General features: G+C 42.5%; 2 protein-coding genes across 2 annotated transcripts; one reads left to right on the plus strand and one right to left on the minus strand.

The window, feature by feature from the left end:
- Window positions 1-425: 425 nt before the first annotated feature.
- Window positions 426-3,078, minus strand: LOC139351414 (uncharacterized). Its single transcript, XM_070993289.1, has 3 exons — window positions 2,683-3,078; window positions 2,036-2,364; window positions 426-1,054 (listed from the first exon to the last, which is right to left on the minus strand). Exons 2-3 carry the CDS (start codon window positions 2,214-2,216, stop codon window positions 975-977), a joined length of 261 nt encoding a protein of 86 aa, XP_070849390.1. The 5' UTR covers window positions 2,217-2,364; window positions 2,683-3,078; the 3' UTR covers window positions 426-974.
- A 13,350-nt stretch (window positions 3,079-16,428) lies between these two features.
- LOC139351666 (uncharacterized) lies at window positions 16,429-17,452 on the plus strand. Its single transcript, XM_070993653.1, has 4 exons — window positions 16,429-16,540; window positions 16,689-16,745; window positions 16,979-17,083; window positions 17,191-17,452. The coding sequence occupies exons 1-4, from the start codon at window positions 16,474-16,476 to the stop codon at window positions 17,253-17,255; spliced, it is 294 nt and encodes a 97-aa protein (XP_070849754.1). The 5' UTR covers window positions 16,429-16,473; the 3' UTR covers window positions 17,256-17,452.
- Window positions 17,453-17,934: the final 482 nt, after the last annotated feature.

The raw sequence follows: 17,934 nt of genomic DNA on the forward strand, positions 1-17,934 counted from the left end.
CTTTATCACGGCTGTCTGGCCAACTGGGAAACTTCTGAAAACACAGAAAACCTCCATAAATCTGTGGATGTTTATGATATTTTACTGCCGAGTCTGCAGCTCAAGCCACCAACGAGCTTAAGGAAATGTTGACTCTGCATGATCTAAAGAGCATAACGGTGGTGTGGCTTGAAATACTACTACATAGCCCTTAATAACAGGATACCAGTTATGATGCTTTAACAGACTCCATGCATAGAATTCTGCAACATGTCACTGCACATAACGGGCATTCCCACAAAGTGCACCATTTGGAAACATAATAAATCTCAGTTTTAGATGACTGAAGCAATTTCCATTCAGAAACAAGTAAAAAACATGTAGAAGCCATAACAACACAACAGTGTTTTCGTCTCATTTTTGAAACAATAAATAATTAGCAGTAGTTTTTTTTGCTTTTTTTTTTTTACTGAAAATAGCGAGCTTTCATCCACTGGATAATAGTACACCACTTGCATCAGTGTGAGGGTAAAGAATGACAGTCATTGCACAACCAAAGCTTACACATTAACGGGCTTGTGTTCCCTCTCACACAGCCAGCCCATAATCAGAAAACCCTCACTGGGAAACAGGCAGGCTTCTCATCGAACCATTTGCTCAGTGCAACTTTAGAAATGTAGCCCTTGTTAAGAAGCTTTGAAAAATATAGACACTTTCTCCAAATCATTCTCAAGTACTGAATTTCTGCTGCCTACCGAGGTATAGAGTAGAGGGCGATGCAATACAATTCACAGTCTGACCAAAGGTAAGTTAAATAAACACTATGTACAGTCAGGGCCGAGGCTTCAGCTGGCGCTAAATGAGCCATTTTTGTGCCTGGTTGAGCCATCAGAAGCGTCGGTAGGACACTTGACAGGCTCGAGGCCAAGGTCACCGACGGGGGTTTGGCGTCCTGGGGGACTTCTTTTCTTTTTTTTGGCACTTCTTGGGGAAGTTTAGGAGATGGGCGACAGGGATACGGGACACTGCCCGTTGTTGTTCATGATGTCATCCAAGTCTTCATCCTCTAAATCCACTGAGGAGGAAAGGTCAAAGGTCAGGAATGTGTACCTCTGGGTGAAGTTTGTATCGTTACCAATAGGTTAAATATGGAGGTTTACATCCAGACAGATTATGTGACATTCAATGTTACTGCGCACTGTCATTTGGGGCTGCACCTATCAGCTACGCTTTGAAAAATGTACTTAATATTCACCAAAATCCCAGTCAAGAATATGCCTTGTTGCTCTCTGAGGATAGGCCAAGCATGGAGGTAATAAAAAGTTGTGTTGTCTTATTAGAGAAACTGTGTTCTTCCTGTCTGAAAGATGAGATCATCGCTGCAGCCCCTGAACACCTCGCATGTGCAGACAATGCGTAACTGCTGTGTGCATTTAGTAATTTATGTGTGGTCTGGGTATTCATGTTGTTTCCTAATTACTGAACTTAAAAAGGTAAACTCACAGACCGTCACCCTCCAAAAATCTGCCTTGAGGACCCCTACATGATCATGCATTATAATAATATTTTTTCTCACTTTGTCTATATGGATAATTACCCAAAACAAGCAACAAACAAAAAACACTATTCCCTCTTTTGCTCCGAGGACCCCTGCTGGTCCTCATGGCCCAGGTCGGGAACCGCTTCATGTTAAAAACAGATCCTTGTATTCTTTTTAATCAAAAATAGCGTCATGACAACTTTACTCCTCACATTTTGGACCAAAGTGAAACTCTAAGCACTGATGCACACAGCTATCTGACTAGACACGCAGCTGGAGGGCAGTTCACTATCATATATTGAGTGTGTCTAGTTTTAGAATATTACTTAAAAAGCATATTTTTTTTGTCATGTTTTATTGGATATCACATCATTATAATAAATTATGCTAATGTGTCTGTGCATGTGGTTAATTTAAATCATATGCACCTTTAAACAGAGCTATAGGAGATATAGTAATACAGCATCTTATGAGGATCCAACGATCAACCTGCTTTTAAAGGTACCAGCCACTCACCTTTCTTGGACCGGCCGATCTGGCCCAGCTTGGGTGCCCTCTGTCCGAGTCTCTGCGGGTTGGCTCCGCTGCCGTGGCCGTTGACCTGGGGGTGTCCGGGGTTGTACTGTCCCGCCGGCCCGGGCTGCCGCGGCGGCCCGCTGGGCGGGATGAGCTCCGGGATGCCTGAAGCTCCGTACATGTCTGCTATGGGCGCCTTCTCCTGCTCGGCCGCTAGATGTCCGCACAGCTCAGGCTCTGTGTCGTGTCGGAAAAGCTTCTCACTTCCGCAATGGCATGAACAACAGACGACGAAATGTTGGAGAGAACAGAGAGAAAGTCCTCGCAGCCTGTGAGAGAAAGTAAATGCGTTTGTCAGGAAAAGCGCTCATGCGTCAGAGCGCGGCCAGCTTTTGGCAAACACGCACACACACTTCTCCGCTGTTTACACTGAAATAAGCGATGTACCCCCGTCTTTTTTCCACTGTTTCAACTAACAGGTGTAGCAAATGCCTTCCTGGCCATTACAATAGCTGAACAGCACAGCAACGTGTCTTCCGTTCCTTCTACTCTCTATAACAAACTGCTTTTCCGCCCGCTCTAAAAGCAACACGAACTGATCGCTTTCCATTTTAAAACCCTGTTAAATATCTTAAATATTACCTCACCTCCTCCTCACCGAGGCCGCAGTAAAGATCTGGATCCGGTAAAAGCGGCTTCTGAGAAGTGTTGTTGTTTATCAGAGCTCTCTCTCTCTCTCTTGGCACAACACCGAGGAAGCGTCGATTTAAAGGGGCCTCTCGTCGTTTTCTCGGCCTTGGGGATTTCCTCGTATTGTGTCTTGACTCATAGCGGTATGTGGACGTCACCGAGCGCTTGATATAAGGGACAGTGCTGACACTTCGGATTATACAGTGGAGGTGTGCCAAAGTTTCGAGGGCGCACTGCGTAATTACGCACCTTCAGTAATGAGAGAGTGACTCAGGCGCCAGCCAATGACAGACTGCTCAATAATCCCCCATACATAACACACGCAGTGCTTTATGTCAGAGGCAGCAGGAAATGCAGCTCTGTGGCCCCTTTAGAAAATGCATTGGGCACAGTGAAAAAGAAAAATATATTGAGGCTAATAAAGAAAAAACAGTTCAAGGTTTCTGCAGTGAACACCAAACATTTCAAAGCTGATAAATTCTGTGTCGCCGTTGATTTGAGTTTCCCCTCACCTTAATCTGCATCCCACCACAACCATTTTATTATGCAACACCTGACCCACTGAGACCTATCACAACCCACAGAGGACAGTAAAGAGCAGAATCTCCTTCACTTTTGCTGGTAATGATGGTGCAAAAATTGATTCATTTATGAAAATGAGTCAAGTCTAGACTGACATAGGCGAGGGAACAACACACCCTGAAGCCTAAACGGTTTACACTTAAGGGACCCGTCTGTCACTCAGTCATTACAAATGTATTCTGTGCAGCCAAACATTGTTCAAACCTGCTGAACTTTATTTCAAAATCTAGTGCAAACCGCAAAGCGAAGGATTTCAGGCTGAATTTCATCAAGACCTGGTAACCTTCCACCTATGATCGACTGACTGCATAGGACAGGACGTGTATCACTTAAGCATCACATGTTGTGATGGAGTACAAACGCTTATCACTTCCATGAATCATTCTTTCTATTCAAGGCGTTTGATGACTGGAGCCTCTGATAGGGCTCTGGGGATATGTTGAACCTAAAAGGCTAGAGATCATGTTTATTTTATGTTGTTCGAAAGACAGTCAGAATGTACAGGTTGTAACTTGTGCAGCTCATGTTTTGTGTCTTTGTGAATGTATATTCCTGTGTGTGTTATCTGTGTTCATCGCATTTTCATGACTTCAAGCACAACTCAGAGATTATTCCCGACAACAACAACAAAAAACCCCCCCATTAGACGTGCCAAGACTCGTCTGTCTGTAGATCAAACCCTGCGGACCCACATGGATGTGGACTATCAGTGCTGCTATATAATTGTAAGAGTTTCTCTTCTCCTGTAGAATGATTTGGACTCTCTATCGCAAACATGTCGAGGATCATAGTTGTCAGTCTCCTGCTCATCATTCTTGTTGACAACTTCTACCACAGCACAGGTAAATACAAAGAGAGTGTGTGCTTCCACTGTTTCGCATAGATGTGTCTTATGAATTGATTCAGAAATGTTAAAAGCGTTTGATGGGTGATGTATTACTGTGTCACATAGATGATTGCTTGCTTTGTGTCTTTTTCCACTGTGGGCAGCTTCACATGCTGAATTCCGTGTGTCCAAAGTTCACATCCGCAAGTGCCGGTGCCGAGGTGAGTGTCTTGGATTCCACTTGGTTAAAAATTTGCAATGGTGTGAAAATGAGCAAAAGCAGAGAAAAGAGCCTGATCATCAGGGCGGTATGACACTGCACTGGCGTCTCCTGTTTTCTGCCATTGTGCTCCATACCACAGTGTGGTGATGAGTAAAACAGTCGAAAAAGGCATTAAAAGTGGTTATGAACCAGTTTCCATGGTTTAAATTTCAACTTCTGTTCTCTTTCAGTTTTTCCAGATGGGAGAATTAAGTGTCGCTCCCCCCTGCTTCCCTCAAACTATGTCAAGAAACAGGATCTGATCAAATGCTTTTGCAACAAATCAAACCAACACAGTGAGTGAACTGACATTGTATGTGGGTGTAAGATGGAGAGATGTTCCTCTTTTATTTGTTAATATTCAATGTTGATTTTTTCTTTTTTTTTTTCTCTTAATGTGTAGAGTTTCCAGAGTTTCAGGCAGCCTGTGGGTCATGGCGTCCTAACATACCAATCACCCTGCTCTGAATGAGCGGCATCATGCAGAGAGACCAGAAGTGAAGGTCCTTGAACGCATCTCATAATGCACCATATCACATCACACGAGATCAAATCACTAATCTATCACATGAGGTTAACCATTATCCTGTTGTCATGTCACATAAGAAGCAACATATCTGCTGGGCATGCTGGGATCAAACGTCGCGACAGGAGGAGAGCTTATAGACCGACTCTCCCGTCCGTCATCATGGGGAACGTAAGATCTCTCCCCAATAAGATGGATGAGCTGGCAGCGTTGACCCGACATGAGCAGGAATATCGGCGGTGCAGTATGCTACTGTTCACAGAGACGTGGTTGGGAACGCAGCACACAGATGCGACTGTAGCGCTGGATGGATTTTCACTTGTACGGGCAGACCGGACAGAGAGAAGCGGTAAGAGGAAAGGAGGAGGGCTGGCAGTGTTTGTGAATGAAAGATGGTGTAACTCCAGGCACATCACTATCAAAGAGCAGCACTGCTGCCCGGACATTGAACTGTTGGCTGTTAGTCTGAGGCCATATTATCTGCCGCGGGAGTTCTCACACGCCATAGTGGTGGCTGTGTATATTCCTCCCTCTGCTAACGCCGATGCAGCCTGTGACATCATCAACACCGTGATCAGCAGGCTGCAGACTCAGAAACCACAGGCCCTCTTACTGATCTCTGGGGATTTTAATCATGCCTCTCTGTCCTCCACTCTGCCCAAATTCATCCAGTATGTCACATGTGCCACCAGAGACAATAAAACACTGGACTTATTCTATGCCAACACCAAGGAGGCATACGAATCATCACCCCTCCCTCCTCTGGGAAGAGCTGATCACAACCTGGTTCATCTCCTGCCTGTATACAAGCCCCTTGTCAACAGGCAACCAGCTGTGTCCTGCATAGTGAAGAGGTGGTCTGACGAGGCTGAAGAGGCTCTGAGGGACTGCTTCAAGACAACCGTGTGCGACATATTCAGTGACTCTCATGAGGAGGACATAGACAGTTTGACAGACAGCATCACGGACTACATAAACTTCTGTGTGGAGAACACTGTACCCACCAGGACTGTATGGTGTCACTCTAACAACAAACCCTGGATTAATCCTGACGTTAAGGCTCTTTTAAAGGAGAAGAAGAGGGCCTTCAAGTCGGGAAACAAAGAGGAGCTGAAAACACTCAGAAGCTCAGAAGGAAAATCAGGGAGGGGAAGGACAGATACAGGAGGAGAATGGAGGAACAGCTGCAGCAGAACAACACCAGGAGAGTCTGGAAAGCCTGAAAACCATTTCAAGCCACCAGAAGCCAAACTCTCAGGCAGCTGGGGATTCAAAGTGGGCAGATGAGCTGAACACCTACTTCTGCAGGTTTGAGGATGCATCTGCCCCTCCCCCAGCTGTACCAGCACTGCAGCGGCCTGTTCAGCCACCAACGCCAACCCCCACCAACGCACTCCTGAAGACCTTCTATGACTCTGTTGTGGCCTCTGCCTTGTTCTATGGTGTAGTCTGCTGGGGGAGCAGCATCACAACAGCTGACAGGAAGAGGCTGGACAAACTCATTAGGAAGGCCAGCTCTGTCCTGGGATGCCCTCTGGAATAGGTGGAGGTGAGAGGGGAGAGGAGGATGACAGCCAAGCTGTCCTCTATGACAGACAATGACTCCCACCCCATCCAACACACACTCACTGCACTGAGGAGCTCCATCAGTGACAGTATGCTACATCCTAAGTGTGTGAAGGAGCGGTATTGCAGGTCATTCCTTCCTGCAGCCATCAGACTGTACAACAGAAACTGCTCCAAGTAATCGGTACAGTAATATGTATAATAATCTGTGCAATAACCTGTGAAACAAACTGTGCAATAACCTGTGCAATACTACCGGTACTATCAGTCTCTAAATACTATTCACAATTATTCAAAGATGATGTTTTTCTTTCTATCCCACCCTTTTGTATATACTTGTTGTGTTTATTTTGCATGCACTTGTTGTCTTTTACCGTTCTATCCACTTTATTGGTGCTGCTGTGAAATTGGAATTTCCCATCGCGGGACGAATAAAGGAATACTGAATATCAAAACCACTTAAGGTCACCTAACAGTCAGAACATGACATCACATTACATGATGCTGGCAGCTAATATATTCTACATGTCTGTGACCCTTCATATATCAAAGCCTAAATAAAGACATATTTTTTATTACAGAGACTTTGTTTCCTGCTTCTTGTCTTGATGCCTAGCCAAGCTAACTGGGTGCTTGCTCTTGCTACATTTTTAATATATATCTGTATAATAATCATCAATCTTCTCATCTCTCAGCAGACAAGCAAATATTTCCCACAATGCTGAAGCATTGCTGCAAAGCTTTCTCCACTGAACTGGTTGTGACATGAATTGGTTGTTCATTGATCCCAGTTTCAGGCATATGTTTCGTATCACATAAGTTCAAGTAGCTAAATAAAAATGCAAGTTTTTTTTATGACATCTTCAACCATGCAAGCAAAACATACACATCATATAACAGGAATTAAGGTGTTGTTGCCAGTTTTTAGTGTGAATGTCAGTTTGGCACTGCATATTTGGGTGGATGTGATATTTTCTTACACACCATGAATGTCACCTTTGTTTATCCTCCATATGATCATCAGTATCAGCTGCAGCCCTTATGGAACAGCAGACAGGTTTGGCTTGATGGGGGTGGGATTCATTCCACTGGGCCTTTCCTGTTTCACTCACGTCTGTCAGGACAGAGAGAAATCAGATATCACAGTAGATATGGAGCTTTTCATGTTGCGCTGCTTCAGCTGGGCTCATCTCTGAATGCCCTCAGATGTGGCACAATTTCATATGGTGAGTTTTTCCTAATTTTATTTGATGTATTTTTCCACTGAGCAGAATCCTAAAAAGCTTCTAATGAACATCAGCAGCTCACTTTTTCAAAAAATGTTGCTGGTGATCGTAATTCATCTTATTACTCTCTATATTTAATCCACAGTTTTATAAAAGTGATGACACTGTGATGACATTTTGGTTTTTCCCCAGCCTCTTACAGAACTGTCACAGTGTCCAGTGGTGTAACTCTCAAATCAAAAACTTTTTTTCCATTGCTGGGTGATTGATAAAGTGGCTTTGACTGTACTTCAGAAAATACAATACCACTAACTAGAGGGCTGAAATTCTTTCAGACATTAACCCTCTGACTGAGGTGTTTAAATAAATTATCAACACGCTACTGGTCAGCAGAGTTAAGTGTAACTGGAGCCCAGAGCAGTGTTTACCCATCTTATCTGCTGCTTCATATTTACACCAAAACACTGCAGTCAAGCACAGAGCACATATGTGAAAGTCAAACAGACAGAGAGAAAAGGCCAAACACAGCGGAAAACTGTGCCCATACCTGACATTTACTAACTGATCTCATAGACAGGTAAGTCATCTCTCCTTCATCCAAATAAGCCTGGTTACGTATTTTCGGTTACACTTCCTCTCCACCTGGAGAGGTGATGTAAATCATTCTCCAGAGTGCAGCAGGCCGGCTGTGAGCCACACATGTACCAGAAAAAGAGAACGCTCAGGTGGGAACCGTCTCTCCTCTGAGTTTGGCATGTGGCTGAGGAGCAGAGCTAAAGAATAACTGAGGTCAGGAGGCAGCAGTGCAGTGAGTGAGGGGCGTGGACCTTTGTTGTTAGCCAGCACCTCACTGTTTTGTCTGGTTGTCTGATGTTTTATCTTTTGACTGAGATAGTGGTTTCCTGTGGATGTTGGCTTTGGTGAGAGCTCAGAATTGGGAATGATAGATACAACGTTGGCTGATTTCTATCCTCTTTTGTTAACTGGTGTAAATCTGTCGGGCTGTTGGGCGGGTGGATTGCAGGGGGCAGCAATCAGCGCTGCAGGCAGAGTTTCCTTTGAATGCAAATTTGTACCTCAGATAGCAACTCACTCCTACAAATCTCACATTAGTTGTATTTACTCCTAATTTGTCTTGCCAGATATGTTTTGGAAGAAACATAATTGCTTCCCTGATTATTTGCAACACTCAGTAGTGGTCTGTCACCTGTACATTGACTCAAGTGCTGTACTTACAGTTTTGAGGTATTTGTTCTTTACTTGAGTATACCATTTTTGCCACTTCCTTCTTAAATGCAGCTATATTTCACTGTATTACTTTACAAATGAATATTTTACATACAAAGCATGTCATCAGCTAATAAAAGGCAATACACTGTTTTAGATTCTACCCTACTATATGTAAAATAATTAAAAGTATCTTGATCAGATGCCACATAAAAATGTTCCTTACCCATGAATGTACCACTAACAATATACCAACATATAACAACTGAACACTGACATGTGCCAATTGGCAGCCTAATACTTTTACTTTTGATACTTGAAGTACATTTCACTGATAATATTTTGAATGCAGGACTCTTGCATGTAATGGAGTTTTTTTTCCCAATACCTACTGTAGCAGTGGGTCACCAGGAAGCAGCAGAGAGCAGACCAATCAGAGGAGATGGGGGCTGGGAGAGAGGCTGATTAGTAGCAGGTGTGAAGTTAGGAGCGACTCTCCTCAAACCCTTTGTGTGCTCTCGTGGCTGTGACTGTGAACTCTCTGTTGCGTGGCATAGCACTGGCTGCCGTTTATTTTAGCTTATAGTTGAACCATATTGAATTTATTGTTTCTTATTATTTTAGACTTGAGTTTGTTAGTTTAAGGATTTTAACATTCTGTCTCCTTTGTTTCTAGTGTTGCGGCTGGTGGGGTCCTCCACTCACCAGTGTGGTTAAGATGCAGGGAGTTCACTCTAGATGGTGATAGGGTTTGTGGTTACACGTTGAATTAGTGTGGTGTTTTTGTTTGAAGTGTGTGGGGTTTACATTTCGTTTTGGTATTTAGTATACTCCCTGTGTCCTAGGCAGTGACTGGTTGGCTTCCCGGCCGTGATATGACTGTCTGTCCTCTTGCTTTTCATTGACTGTATTTCTTAGTTTTATTTGCTGTAAAATAAACGGCCTATGATTGACCCACACTGACCGTTGTGGCCTCCTTAACTGAAGCCCCTGTGTGCTAGATCAATCCCCACAGTTACACTACCATATTCTTATTGTACTTCAGAAAATAATCTGAATACTTCTTTTATCACTGGACAGTCTTTCTCTCACCATAGCCAAACACTTTGAGTTGTCCACAGATAAACATAGAAATGTTAGTCATGTTTTAGCTGCCAGGAGAAGAAGATACTGCAGGAAAATAACTGAAATGCATTGGCAGTGATGTGATCAGTTTAAACAGTTTGTGTTGGCAGTGAACACTGATCAGCAACTTGAATATCACTGTTTCACGTAAGACATATCAGCTAATGTAAATCCATCGGCACAGTGACATGAAGCCAGAGAAGCCGACTCATTTGATTTTCTTCTAGAAAAGAAAAATAATTTCTGGAGAAGTTCAACCCACAAAGCATAGTGGGAAGTATTCATGTTTGATAACAATGTTATCTAAGCAAATTATTAATTGAATATCATTTAATCTTATGGTTACTGGACAATGTAAAATGATCTAACTTTGATGAGTTGATTTAAAAGTGTGTAGGATTTAGTGACATCTAGTGGCGAGACGGCAGATTGCAACCAACTATTTACCCCTCGCCTCACCCCTTTCTCTCTGAGCATGCAGGAGAACCTACGGTGGCCACGAAACTCTCTCGAGCCACTGTTTGGTTTATCTGTTCTGGGCTGAGAAACATGGTGGTGCAACGTGGCGGACTCCACCATCTGTAGATATAAAGAGCTCATTCTAAAGTAACAAACACAAGATACTTATTTTCAGGCGATAATAGATGAATCAAAACAGAATTATGAATATTCCATTTCTGTCAATAGATCCCACTAAATCTTACACACTGGTCCTTTAATTAACTTGATTAGAAGACTGAATAACATCCATTCCAGATTGGAATGAGTGTTATTATATGTTGAAAACAGCAAAATGCACAAGCCCGCTGACACAAGTTCAGCTGTTCAACTTATCTTTTGAACATATGAAGATCGTTAAAAACAGAATTTAAATGTACCCTTCTCATTATGACAGTTCATTTTTTTCTATGCTGATTTCTTAATTCTCTTTTATGGACGTGGATGGCCAGCTCAGGTATGTCTGGGAAGGTGGTCCAGGTCCAGCCAAGGAACAGGGTTCCAGAGGCAGGTCAATCGAGTACTGTGTGAGTGCTATAAAGACATGGGGGACTGTAAGTGTCTGAATGTGTGTGACAAAATATGATGAACTTACATCTGATTGTTTGTGCTGAATGAAAAAAGTGCATTTCCTGTAATGTTGGACTCTTACCGTTAACTGTCATATGTTTGTGAACTGTGAGTTGATTTACACTTAAGACCTCCTCCTCCTCCTCTGGTAGCTGGTTTCCATCTGGGCTTGTGATTTCCCATCTTGTTTTTTGTATTTATTTTAATTTTCCTTAAACTTGAAAGTTTTAATTTTTGGCTGAATTGGACATCTAAAGACATATTTTATGGATAAATATTTAAAAGTTGTGGATGACCCTTGTGACCTCTGATATTTCACGGATACACTCTGTTCTGGCCTACTGACAGAAAAAGCCTGCTGGCAGCTAAAGCTAATTAGCACCAAGATGCCTCCTTTCTCCACAGATGACCTCTACAAACTTCTGCAGCAGGTTGCAGTGCTGGAAACTAAAGTTCAGCGTCTGGAAATAAACGCAGAAGTGAACGGACATTGTGGAAATGACAGCACTTTGCCGCTGACTCAAAACAGCGGACTGGAGAATGCTAACATCCAGCTAATTAGCTCTGATACAGCTCCCACGAAACTAAAGGGCTGTGTACCGGGTAATAAATCTGCCAGTATTAGTCCTCCCTGGAATGCTCTCAGGGCAAAACCCAAGAGTAAATCAGCTGATATGGGGAGACGTCCAACAGGTAGAACCCAGCGCCCAGAGATCTGTGATGCGACAGGCTGGCCTGCGTTATCATCCTCCTCAACACCTGTGCAGAGTAAGACACAGCCGTGGATAAAAGCTAAAGGGAAGATGAGCAACAAAGCTCCCAAACCAGCTAGTGTGCAGTTCTCCAACTGAAAACCTGGATAACTTCTCGGACTCACAGAGAAGGGTAAGGCCTGACAGGAAGTGAGAAGCTAGAAAGCTACAAGGAAAGCTACTGACTGGTCCTGAGATTCTGGTTGTCGGTGATTCTGCTATTAAAGATGTGGGAAGAATGTACAGCAGAAACACAAAAGTGTTGTGCTTTCCTGATGATACACTCTCCAACATGGCCGACAGAATCCTCAGTATTGTTGCAAATGAGTATTGGGCAAATGATATTGCAAAATGACAATCTGAAGTGCTCAAACGAGATTTAGTTAAACTGCTAAATGCAGTGAGCTCTCTGAATGCTGAAGTCTTCTTCAGTGGGCCTTTACCACCAGTCAGAGGAGGAGGAGAGAGATTCAGCAGATTGTTGGCAGTAAACAGATGGCTTTCAACTGCATGTGATGTCCACTCAGTGCATTTTATTGACAATTTTAACTTTTTCTGGGACTGCAGACATTTTTTCAAAGGACACGGACTTTCCCTAAACAAGTCAGGAGTAAAACTTTTTGCCTCCAACCTATCTTTCTTCCTGCGTCACACTGTTCCCACTCCCAAGGACAAGAGACAAGAGGAATCCAAACAAAAGCAGCAAACACCAAACACGAAGGAGAACCGACTCTCCGTCCACCTGTATGCTCTAACCATGAGGGATGGCAGAGCAAAAAAGGAGATGCCTCATGTCCTCCACCAGGGGCCACTGCTCGTGAGGATTCACTGACTCCAAACACTAAAACTCCACCTCGGCCACCATCTCCAACTGCCCAAACTCCATCTAGCTCATCATCTTCACTGAGTATCCCATCACCCTCCTCCCCCCTGCTGGAGTTTACTGACCTAATGAACAAACTTGTCAGCGCTGGTATCAGGCTTACTCCTCGCCCATCTGGGATCCTGTCCCCCCAAATTCCACCCCGCCCCCTACAACCACCCCATCCCCTTCCACCACCACAGCGCCGACGGGCACCACCTCCACCCCCTCCACGGCTTGATCCGAACCTACTCCAATCCCCTTGTACTGTAAAAGCCCAGCACAGCCACCTATTTGTGTTGGTAACTTATGTGTTCTGAGTCCAGTTTTTAAGGCAAATGTTATGCCTGACTTTTCCAAGGAAAAGCCAGGGCCCATTGTGCCGGACGCTTCATTGATTCATGTCTCAATAGGTAGGAGGAGAAGATCGGTCCATCTCTCCAGAGACATCACGTCATCGAATTTAACATGTATTCCATGTCAGCCACAGTATGTTCTAAAACATGGGGATGTTGGACTTTTAAGCACATTTAACTTAGCTCTTTTAAATATTAGGTCTTTGGCAGGCAAATCATTCTTAATCAATGATTTTATCATCAAGCACAAGCTTGATTTTATGTTTTTTACTGAAACTTGGTTTGGACAAGATAATGGCGCAGCAGTTCTCAATGAGTCAGCCCCTCCGAATTTCAGTTTCATAAGTGAAGTAAGAATGCATAAGAGAGGAGGTGGAGTCGCCATTTTGTTTAATGATAGCATTCAATGCAAGAGAGTCTCTTATGGTCAGTTTGAATCTTTTGAATATGTTGCCATTCAATCAAAGTCTTAGCACATCCCCATCTCAAAGATGGATGTGCTAAAGCACTTTTAAACATCCTGGATCATTTTGGCCTATCTCAGCACGTAACACATTCAACACATAACAAAGGGCATATATTAGATTTGGTTATCTCCAAAGGGCTTAATGTCTCTGAGGTTGTGGTGACGGATGTTGCTCTTTCTGATCATTACTGTGTGTCATTTAAAATGGCAACACCTGCTATTCTTAACAAAAGTGGAGCAGAGGTAATCAAAAAGCGATAACACCTGTGCAGTCTTCACTCAGTCTTTTACACCATCACCAACACTGCCCTCAGCTTCAACTGATGACCTTGTAAATAGTTACAGTTCCAAAGTTATGACTATTATTGACTCCATCGCACCAGTTAAGACCAAAGTTTTGTCAGGAAGGAAAAAGACACCTTGGAGAAACACCACACTGGTCAAAGTCCAGAAAAGAGTCTGCAGACAGGTAGACCGCAGGTGGCGAAAAACCAAACTCCAGGTTCACTATGAGATTTGCTTCAGTAATTAGTAACTGCAGGCCAATATCAAATCTTCCCTTTGGGGAAAAATTATTGAAAGGGTTGTTTTTCAACAAATGCATGCTTTCATGATGCAGAACAATCTTTTTAATGCATTTCAGTCTGGATTTCGTCCACACCACAACACTGAGACTGTACTTATCAAAGTTTTAAATGACATACATCTGAATAATGATTCTTCCAAAACCTCAGTCTTAGTATTATTAGATCTTAGTGCTGCCTTTGATACAGTTGATCATGGCATACTTCTTGACAGACTGGAAAAGTGGGTGGGACTTACTGGGACTGTACTACACTAGTTCAAATCCTATTTACAAGATAGAGACTACTGTGTGTCAATTGGTGAGCATGTGTCTGAACGAAAAAAGATGATGTTTGGGGTGCCACAAGGGTCCATTCTCGGACCACTTCTTTTCAATATCTACATGTTGCCCCTAGCTCAGATTATGGAGCATCATAATATTTCTTATCATACTTATGCAGATGATACACAACTTTATATTTCTGTGTCATCACATTATTACAGTCCTTTACTTTCACTGAGTGAGTGTATTCATCAAATCAATGAATGGATGTGCCAGAATTTTCTTCAGCTTAAAGCAGATAAGACAGAAGTGATTGAAAAATGAAAGGTCAAAGATCAGTGCTCACCTTAACTCCATGTCACTGGCAACAACAGATAAAGCCAGAAATCTTGGTGTAATTATTGATTCTGTCCTGAATTTTATCAGTCATTTAAAGCTCATTACCAAATCAGCCTACTACCACCTGAAAAATATAACCAGAATTAAGGGATGTCTGTCCAAAGAAGACATAGAAAAACTTGTTCATGCATTCATTTTCAGTAGGTTGGACTACTGCGATGGAGTCTTTACTGGCCTAAACAAAAAAACAATTAGGCAACTACAGTTGATTCAAAATGCTGCTGCACGAGTCCTCACAAACACCAGAAAAATGGATCATATCACACCAGTCCTCTGATCACCACATTGGCTTCCTGTGAGTCAAAGAATAGACTTTAAAATCTTACTGTTGGTATACAAAGCATTAGATGGTCTAGGACCAAAATATATTCTAGATTTATTAACTCCATATGAAGTATCCAGACCTCTCAGGTCATCAGGGATGGGCCTATTGTGTGTTCCCAGAATCAGAACCAAACAAAGTAAAGCAGCTTTCAGTTATTATACTCCTCACCTGTGGAACATTCTCCCTGCACACCTGAGGTCTGCACCAAGTGTCAGCTCATTTGAATCAGGGTTAAAAACATTATTATTTTCTAAAGCTTTTGATTAAAGTAAATACATATCTGCTCAATTATTTTAATCATTCTAAATGCTAAACTATTGTCTTTTACTGGCTTCTGTTTTTAATTTTCCTTTAAATGTACTTTATTTTATTTTTATTTTTTCTATTCTCTTCTAATTTATTCCTTTCTTTCCCTCATTCTTAATTTTTGAATTGCCTGGTGTATGAATTGTGCTATACAAATAAATTTGCTTTGCCTTGCCTTACTGTGTGTGTGTGTGTGTGTGTGTGTGTGTGTGTGTGTGTGTGTGTGTGTGTGTGTGTGTGTGTGTGTGTGTGTGTGTCTGTGTGCAGGCTGCTTTGCCCTGTGCTGCCTCCCAGTGTTTACCTGTAAGGTGACCAGTGCAGTGGGTGCGTGTCCCTGCCTGCCTCTGCTGGACTGTAACGGCTGTGTACCACCGGCATCTCTCGCCATGAGAGCGTCTGTCAGGCAGCGATATGGCATTCAGGTAGCACAGAATCCACTTTGTCAAGACTTGAAATTGAATTAAGCTTGATGCAACACGGGGTACATGGGGAAATAGAAAAAGGTAAGAAATAATAGGAAAAGCCAACATAAAGTGTCCTAAGATAGGACTTAAGACAGGACTTAAGCATCACATGTTGTGATCAAATACAAACGCTTATCACTTCCATGAATCATTCTTTCTATTCAAGGCGTTTGATGACTGGAGCCTCTGATAGGGCTCTGGGGATATGTTGAACCTAAAAGGCTAGAGATCATGTTTATTTTATGTTGTTCGAAAGACAGTCAGAATGTACAGGTTGTAACTTGTGCAGCTCATGTTTTGTGTCTTTGTGAATGTATATTCCTGTCTGTGTGTAGGAATGGGTTATCTCTGTGTTCATCACATTTCATGGATGAATTCATGCACAACTCAGAGATTATTCCAAAAAAAAAAAAAAAAAAAATCCCCCCCATGAGATGTGCCAAGACTCGTCTGCCCGTAGATCAAAGTCTGCGGACCTACGTGGATGTGGACCATCAGTGCTGCTATATAATTGTCAGAGTTTCTCTTCTCCTGTAGAATGATTTGGACTCTCTGTCGCAAACATGTCGAGGATCATAGTTGTCAGTCTCCTGCTCATCATTCTCGTTGACAACTTCTACCACAGCACAGGTAAATACAAAGAGAGTGTGTGCTTCCACTGTTTCGCATAGATGTGTCTTATGAATTGATTCAGAAATGTTAAAAGCGTTTGATGGGTGATGTATTACTGTGTCACATAGATGATTGCTTGCTTTGTGTCTTTTTCCACTGTGGGCAGCTTCACATGCTGAATTCCGTGTGTCCAAAGTTCACATCCGCAAGTGCCGGTGCCGAGGTGAGTGTCTTGGATTCCACTTGGTTAAAAATTTGCAATGGTGTGAAAATGATCAAAAGCAGAGAAAAGAGCCTGATCATCAGGGCGGTATGACACTGCACTGGCGTCTCCTGTTTTCTGCCATTGTGCTCCATACCACAGTGTGATGATGAGTAAAGCTGTCACAAAAGGCATTAAAAGTGGTTATGAACCAGTTTCCATGGTTTAAATTTCAACTTCTGTTCTCTTTGCAGTTTTTCCGGATGGGAGAATTAAGTGTCGCTCCCCCCTGCTTCCCTCAAACTATGTCAAGAAACAGGATCTGATCAAATGCTTTTGCAACAAATCAAACCAACACAGTGAGTGAACTGACATTGTATGTGGGTGTAAGATGGAGAGATGTTCCTCTTTTATTTGTTAATATTCAATGTTGATTTTTTTTTCCCTTTTTTCTCTTAATGTGTAGAGTTTCCAGAGTTTCAGGCAGCCTGTGGGTCATGGCGTCCTAACATACCAATCACCCTGCTCTGAATGAGCGGCATCATGCAGAGAGACCAGAAGTGAAGGTCCTTGAACGCATCTCATAATGCACCATATCACATCACACGAGATCAAATCACTAATCTATCACATGAGGTTAACCATTGCATCCTGTTGTCATGTCACATAAGAAGCAACATATCAAAACCACTTAAGGTCACCTAACAGTCAGAACATGACATCACATTACATGATGCTGGCAGCTAATATATTCTACGTGTCTGTGACCCTTCATATATCAAAGCCTAAATAAAAACATATTTTTTATTACAGAGACTTTGTTTTCCTGCTTCTTGTCTTGTTGCCTAGCCAAGCTAACTGGGTGCTTGCTCTTGCTACATTTTTAATATATATCTGTATAATAATGATCAATCTTCTCATCTCTCGCAACATGAATTGGTTGTTCATTGATCCCAGTTTCAGGCATATGTTTCGTATCACATAAGTTCAAGTAGCTAAATAAAAATGCAAGTTTTTTTTATGACATCTTCAACCATGCAAGCAAAACATACACATCATATAACAGGAATTAAGGTGTTATTGCCAGTTTTTAGTGTGAATGTGAGTTTGGCACTGCATATTTGGGTGGATGTGATATTTTCTTACACACCATGAATGTCACCTTTGTTTATCCTCCATATGATCATCAGTATCAGCTGCAGCCCTTATG

The sequence above is a fragment of the Chaetodon trifascialis genome, chromosome 23, assembly GCF_039877785.1.
Source record: "Chaetodon trifascialis isolate fChaTrf1 chromosome 23, fChaTrf1.hap1, whole genome shotgun sequence".
Lineage (NCBI taxonomy): Eukaryota > Metazoa > Chordata > Actinopteri > Chaetodontiformes > Chaetodontidae > Chaetodon > Chaetodon trifascialis.

Bases quoted from the DNA above. Each gene is read 5' to 3' on its own strand.
- LOC139351666 (XM_070993653.1), top strand. From the start codon at position 16,474: ATGTCGAGGATCATAGTTGTCAGTCTCCTGCTCATCATTCTCGTTGAC. The intron at 16,746-16,978 runs GTGAGTGTCTTG...TTCTCTTTGCAG, and splicing joins CCGCAAGTGCCGGTGCCGAG to TTTTTCCGGATGGGAGAATT. The intron at 17,084-17,190 runs GTGAGTGAACTG...CTTAATGTGTAG, and splicing joins CAACAAATCAAACCAACACA to AGTTTCCAGAGTTTCAGGCA.
- LOC139351414 (XM_070993289.1), bottom strand. From the start codon at position 2,216: ATGTACGGAGCTTCAGGCATCCCGGAGCTCATCCCGCCCAGCGGGCCG. The intron at 1,055-2,035 runs GTGAGTGGCTGG...TTTCCTCCTCAG, and splicing joins GATCGGCCGGTCCAAGAAAG to TGGATTTAGAGGATGAAGAC.